The 7384-nt window shown below is 41.4% G+C and overlaps 1 protein-coding gene across 1 annotated transcript in view; it reads left to right on the forward strand.

Annotated features, from left to right (window-relative positions):
• Positions 1-7384, forward strand: part of Dpy19l1 (dpy-19 like C-mannosyltransferase 1) — a 67326-nt gene that overhangs the window by 40648 nt on the left and 19294 nt on the right. Inside the window, 1 exon segment of the mRNA XM_076938810.1 lies at positions 4961-5052. Coding sequence (XP_076794925.1) covers positions 4961-5052 — 92 coding nt within the window.

Genomic DNA, 7384 nt, shown 5'->3' on the forward strand with positions numbered 1-7384 from the left:
CAGAGTAGTTCAGGGCTACAGGGAGAGCAGGTTCCATGTTGAACAGAGACCATGGGCAGAGCCAAGAGTCACAATTGCTCAAGTTGGCATTCTCCTGGCAAGTTGGTTATCACAGGTTGAAACTGGATAAATACCATAGAAGGATCTTAGAATGGGAAAGAAAATCTCTAGGAAAGGAAAATGGTGAACAGAAAGAAGAAGCACTTGAGAACATAGGAGAAGTGAGCTTACACAGTGTTCATCACAAGCCATTGAAGGAAAACAAGAACAAAATGCTTCTCTTAACCTGATTTGTCAGAAACCTTTATAAACAAAAGAAACTGGGGTTGGGTGGGGATGGAAAGAGTACAAAGGACTCCACTGTATAGGGCTGGAGGATACAGCTAACGATGCTTGCCTAACATCTGCAAGGGCCTGGAGTCGATCCCTAGCACCACAGAGAACAAAACAAAATCAACTAGTACTGTATGTTCTTCAATGTTGGGAGTGTGTGTGTGTGTGTGTGTGTGTGTGTGTGTGTGTGAGAGAGAGAGAGAGAGAGAGAGAGAGAGAGAGAGAGAGAGAGAGAGAGAAAGTGTGTGTGTGTGTGTGTGAGAGAGAGAAAGTCTGTGTGTGTCTGTGTGTGTCTTTGTGTCTCTGTGTGTGTGTGTGTGTGTGTGTGTGTGTGTGAGAGAGAGAGAGAGAGAGAGAGAGAGAGAGAGAGAGAGTCTGTGTGTGTGTGTGTGTGTATGTGTGTATGTGTGTGTGTATGTGTGTGTGTATGTGTGTGTATTTGCAGAGGCCAGAAGAGGACATTGGATCCCCTGGAGCTTGAGTTACACTGAGGCAGTTGTGAGAAGTCTGCTGTGGGTGTTGAGAACTAAGCTGCTGCCCTGTATAAGAGGAGCAGCTGCTCTTAACTGCTCAGCCATCGCTCCAGACCCCTCCCCCCTAAATTTTAACTGTTAGAAATTCCTTTCTTTGTGAAATAGGATTGTCTAGCTTTTTCCATAGAGACTTAAAAATTATCAATGTTTTATATAAAAATACTGTTATGAATATATTCACATAAATTGAAAAAGCCTTTTGAGAATTTCAAAAATTCACTTCAGAAAAGCAAATGAAGGTAGATGGAAATACTGTGTTGAGGGCCATATCTAAGCTTTTAAAACTTCATAACAGATTTGAGAACTTCAGTATTTAACATACATTGTTCTTTCCTTTCTCACCCATTCAGATTCTCCTGTGTCTCCTCTCATTTATTTCTGTTTCGTTACATTGTGTGTGTGTGTAGGTGTGGGTGAATACACACAAACTGAATCCATTTAGCATTGCTTGTATTACATAAACTACTTTTATGATCATCTATTCAGGAAACAGACTCTTCCTATTTTAGAAGCTACTGGTCAGGTGTTGCACGTCATATCCATGTAGGACCACGTGCATGTCACTTGGCTTGTCACTATGCTTGTCTCATCTCAGGCAACCACACTGTTGAGATTTCTTGGGTGCATTTTCTCTGTTATGACTAGGAGACACTATTTAGAAGTAGTCATCCCAGGCCTTGGCTGTTCAATTCTTTCTGTCCCCTCTTCTGTGATTTTCCTTGAGTCTTGGGCATAGGGATTGTAGTGCAGATTGACAGATGGGGTTGGGTACCCCACAGTCCTTCATCTCTGCTGTTGGATGAATTGAGGGTCTGTGTAATAGTCCCCATTTGTTCTGTAGAGAAGCTTTGTGGGTGGGGAGAGCTCCATTTACCCTGTTGGCATAAGGATCAGACTTTAGAGCAGTTAGAAATTATATTGGTTTAGGAGAATGGCAACAGTAGGTTCTCTCCTCAGGCCTGTGACCTCTCCAGCATGGGCAGTTAGCCAGATTTATATGATCGGTTCCCTCCTGCTGGGCAGATTGAGTCTAATTTGATAGCTGCTGTTTATACCCAAGACAAAAATGGCTCTACTGCACCTTTGTGGAATCTGTTCTCCCACATTGTCATTGTGTCATCATGGTGGGTATGGGCTTTTCAGCTTGGTAGGACTGCTAATGACTTCTCTTCCTTGACAGATTCAATGTCACCTTCTGATACCATGGAAGCAGTCCTCAGGCTGTCAGTCCAGTTGCATTGCAATTCTCCAAACCTTATGTCCAAAGTTTATGCTGTCTTTGGCAATAGGGTCTACCTTCACATTCTGGAATGTAACCAAAGGCAATGGAAATAAGTAGCCCATACGTACCTGGGACTCCAGGTTTTTTCTTAGGTATTAAGGATAGTCATCACCCCATGTGGTACAATTGCATATCCCCCCCCCCTCCACGCTTTTGTACATACAAACATTAAGTTTAAAAACATAAAATGTTTTCCCTATGGCTTTTGCAAACATCCTTAGTGTTAACCTCTCCTTGAGTCTACTCTGTATTCCCATTACTTCCTTTGTAGCACCTGCCTCCTACCATCCTCCTCTCTAGATTAGTAACAGTTGGAACTAGGACACACAAGTAAGAGGGGATGCTTTGTCTCCGTGGTCTGGGTGACCTCACTCAGTGCAATATTTTCTAATTCTATCCATTTACCTGCTAATTTCATTTCATTTGCAGCTGAGCAGAACCCTGTGGTGCATATGTTTCATACTTTCACTATCCATCATTTTTAGGATATTTAGCTTGTTTCGATTTCCTGCCTATTTTGACAAGGGTAGCAGAGAACATGGATGAGCAGGTATCTCTGAGGTGGGATATTGAGTGTCTTAGATATTGTTAACTTGGACTAAGATTAAAATACAAATCTGCATGATACTAATTATTGGCATGATTATCTTGCTTATATAAAATTTGGAAAACAATTCTTAGAACACTGAAAACAATTTTGATAGTCTTTCCAAATATTTTTTCATAGCAGGAAGTTATAATATCTCAGTATGCATTAAATGAAACTACTAAAGACTCATTAACTCATGTTTACTAAGCAGATAGATTTATTAACTATTAGTGTATTTTTAATTGAAAAATGATAATTATATGATCTGTCTACACATTGTAGATTTATTAGTCAAAATAATTACATTTTGTGATTAAAGATATTAAAAGTATTCTTAGAGCCATTTTAAATACAAAGCATGCCGTTCACTGTAATTACAGCAGTACAGTAGATCACTGACACTCTTCTAGTCTAAGTGAGGCTTCGTACCTTTGATCTGAATTTTCCCTTTCCCCACACTCCATCTCCTTCTTACCCTGAATCTTAAGAAGCACCAATTTATGTTTTCATTTCTCTGAGTATAACATTTTGTATTTCCTATATAAGTAAGATCCTGTTAACGTTCACTTTTGTTTACCAATTTTTCTTAAAATTTAAAAAATTTTTTTTATCATTGTCTCTGTGTGTGTGTGTGTGTGTGTGTGTGTGTGTGTGTGTATGAGAGAGAGGGGGGTAGGGGGTTCAAGTGTGTGAGTGTTTGGTGTGTGTACGTGTATGTGTGTAGTATGTGCATGTTCATTCCACATATTAGAGTCAGGACAGTGGGTAGGAGTTAACTGGTTTTTTTCCTTCCCCATGTGGGTCCTGGGCAGTGAACTCGGGGTGGGGACGTGCCTTTGCCCGCTGAGCCATCTCAGTAGCTCTTCATTTACCACTTTCCATGCTTGGTTTCTCTTACTGTCGTGTACACACCTTACCCACACGGCCTTGTCTCGTTCCATATGAGATTTGTGCTTCATAAGCATCCTGCCTTAAACACCACTGTATATGTTGCCTGGACGGTGCTGCATCATCATGACGGACTTTTCTCATACTTAAGAGATTCAGTGATAACATATTGCACACTCAAATTTCCACAGTTATTCCAGGCAGTTCCTTTATGCTTTTGTTTTGGATTCAGGATTTGATTTAAGGACCACACATAGCTATCATTTTATCTAGAATGTTTCTTCTAGAGTAGTGTTCCTTCCATCTGTTTGACAGGATGGGCATTAGAATTTGGGCCTGGTGTTTGGTACAAGTTTCATTATTTGCACCTGTCTATTTCCTCACCAGTGGGTCCTGATTTGACAGTTTTTGAAGGCTATAGCAGATGATGTATCCTTTTTATTGCAATATATTGAGAAGCTTTGTGAGACCAGTTTGCTACATTATTGGATTTCTTCAGTCAGTCCCATGGCTCTGGTGGTGGAAGTCAGATTTGTCTGTTGAAAAGATGCTCTTGTTCCTTTGTGTGCTACTAAGTGGTTTGTCCTGATACTTTGAGCTTTAGAATGCCTGTTTCCTTGAGGTATGTTACCAAATGCTCACATGCATTGACGATCATTTCCAGCATCTCTGGAAAGATGGAGTGGTATTTCACTTCTTTTCATATGTTCTTTCAGTCTTAGAAGACTTTCTTCCTGGTACTAAATGATGCCACAGGATCACCTTGTCCCAAGATACAGAAACAACTGTTTTCACAGAGTCTTGTATCCTGTTGAGGAAAATGGTATTTCGAGATCACAGTTTGAGCTGTAAGCACTTGCATCTTCCCAGTGCTGAACACTTCTGCATGCTAGAACAGTCTCACTCTTTTAGGGGTTTTGAAATACACCATGGATTGTTGTAACAAATACTTACCCATTCTGTAACCCTTCTACTCTCAGGCATATCTCCAAAGGAAATACAACTTTTATCAAAATTTACCCACACTCCCGTGTTTGTCGTAGCACAAGTCACAATGCCCAAGGCAAAGGATCAACAGCAAAGGTTAATCAATGGACAGAAGAGTAAGCAGTGTGTGTCACACATGTACTTGACATGTGCCTTGACCCCGGATGCTTTTTTCCCAGCATTGCCTTTCACTTCCCAGCGTTTATATTTACAGAAAGCCCAGCACTTGTGTGCAGTACACCATTTAAAGTGCATATAGGAAATACTTGGTGTTTCTTGATTGCCCCCTTTACCCTGTGTTTGTCAGAACCTTGAGTAAGTGCATCCTGTGACCTGTTCATTTTTCAGTGTACCCGTGTGATGTGGACGCCGCCTCTCCGAGAAAGCTTCTCATACCCATTCCTTGTACTTCAGATGTTGCTTGTGACTCATATTCTCAGGTAACTTTCACTAATTTCTCCTGATGGGGTTTTACTTTCCCTTAAACAACAAATTAGATTTTTGTAATTTTTTAAAAAGAATATCTTTAAGTTTTCTTAATAAAAATTGGAAATAGTAAATTAAGGTGATCATGTTATGTTGAATTAATAAACGTAATTTTAAAGTGTTTTTTTTTTTTATGTAACTTTAAAGATCTTTCCTTCATCTGCCCTTTGGTCCTCTTTTTGCTTCTGTGCCTATGGTCACTGCTCATGAGTAAATCCATGTTTACTTCTACTCTCCACATTCCCTGGGCTTTCTCTTTTGCCATGTCAGCCGCCAAATGAAGAGAGAAGCTGGCCATCCTGAACCCCACCCCTCAGGAGCAGAATTCATAGAGTCCCAGTTGGGACCACTAACACAGGGACTTTGTGTCCTGATGCCTGTTTAGTGTCTAAATATCAGATAGTAGCTATAGAGAGGAACCACCTCCATAGACCATAGGAGAATTCCTGTCAGAAATCCAAAATTGAATTAAGTTTAAGTATTACTGAGAAAGAATAAGAACAGCTTGTCTTTTAGTGGACACATTCTGTGTTTAGACATGCATTGCCTCAGTCCAGAGTGCCAACATGGATTAGTGTCTGTGGGTCAAAGCCTGGAACAATCTGAAGCTGTTTTGGTCTGAGAACTCCATTCAGTGGTCTGGTGGATTTTGAAGAGCAGTGGGGAAGGCTGCTGTGCAAAACCCTGGGCATTACGTCTGCAATGGACGCAGAAGACAGGGCCTGTACACGGCTTCCAGTCCCTCATATAGTCTAATCACTCAGACCTTTCATAGGTCAAGTGTGTGGTGGCTTTTATATTGTCAATCTTTTAAAAGCCCACACACCTCCACTCCAGCCTTCCCCTAAGTCCTGGCTTATGATAGGTTTCAGTGTTGCTTCAGCTCCTGCAAATAAGACACAGCTCTGCACTCTAGACTCCGGCACTGAGAGAAAGGGCTCTGTGCACTCTGGAGGAAGTGCTGCATTGCAAACCCACCTTCTGCTCACATGCAGGAGTATCTCACATCCACATGACGGTCATTCTTGGCTTTCCCATTCCATGTGTACAGACACTAAACCACTCAGGAGCGTCTGGTTCACTTTTCCTGTGTCTGTTCCTGTTAAGTCTGATGATGAGGAACCTCCTGTTCTTCTCTTTCCTTCCCTGTTTTGGTCTGTGGCTGGCTCTGGCAGCTGAGAATGAATTAAAGTGGATTGATACTTTCAACCTTACTTCTCTGTGGGTTTGAGGTCCCAAGCTGCAGGTTCTGGCAAGGCTGCACTCTGCCTGGGGCCCCTGAGAGAGAATCAGTTTCCCTGATCCTTTGTATGTTGGTTTCTGTTCCATCATGAAAGCTAGCAGTTGAGAACTGCACCTTTCCCCACACTCACTCTGCCCTGCTCTGCAGCCTTTCGTCTACTTCCAAGAACGTGTAATTATACTGGGTTCACCTGCATAGCCAGGGGCTATGCCTGCCATAGGATAGGTGATTAGAAATCTTAATTCCACCTGGACATGCCTTCCCTGTTGCCTTGTCCTGTTTCATCACAAGGTTTCAGACACACTTTGCTGGGGGTTGCTCCTATAGCTGTGGCCTGCTTGTCTCTGGGTCGATTTCTGAGATTTTCCTCAAGGTTCTTCTGTTGCATGCACTCCCCACCTCCTTTTGTTTCCTGCCTTCTTGAGGACAGGAATACTTTCTAAATGAGGTTAGCAATAGGTATTATTTTAGCAAATTGGTTTGTGCAGTTTAGCATTTGAAGTGTTTTTGAAAATCCAGGTTTTACAGAAACTGCCATCTTCACCACCACAGTCTGTTTTTTGTTTTTTTTTTGTTTTTTTTTTGTTTTTTTTGATTGGTCTAAGTAATGTTTGTTTTTCATTTCTGCTGTCCAGGGCTAGTGCTGTATTGATCATCACCAGCTGGAATTCCTTTGGTTTCTTTTGGCTCTTATCTTTCCGAGTGCATTCTATATCGAGCTGCCAGATTAGTATTACATTCTATCCTTAATTTTCCTTGTTAACTATAAAATGAAAATCAAGCCTTATATTCAAAAGTAGTAGAAAAATGCTGTGTTTTACAGACAGAATGGCATTTCAGCCCCCTTGACTGTAATGTTCACTGTGGTTCAACACATACATGTGCAAGCACATGGCCAAGGTTCGTGGAATGGTGCCCTGTTTCCCGTGTTGATCTTGTCTGTCCTTCCACATCATCAAAGTGTTAGTTTTCATCTAATTACTTGGTTTTTAAGGTTGCCAGGTGCTTAAGAACACTTGGGTTGGATTAGAGCAACAGAGCAG

This window comes from Arvicanthis niloticus, chromosome 8 (genome assembly GCF_011762505.2).
Source record: "Arvicanthis niloticus isolate mArvNil1 chromosome 8, mArvNil1.pat.X, whole genome shotgun sequence".
NCBI classification, from domain to species: domain Eukaryota; kingdom Metazoa; phylum Chordata; class Mammalia; order Rodentia; family Muridae; genus Arvicanthis; species Arvicanthis niloticus.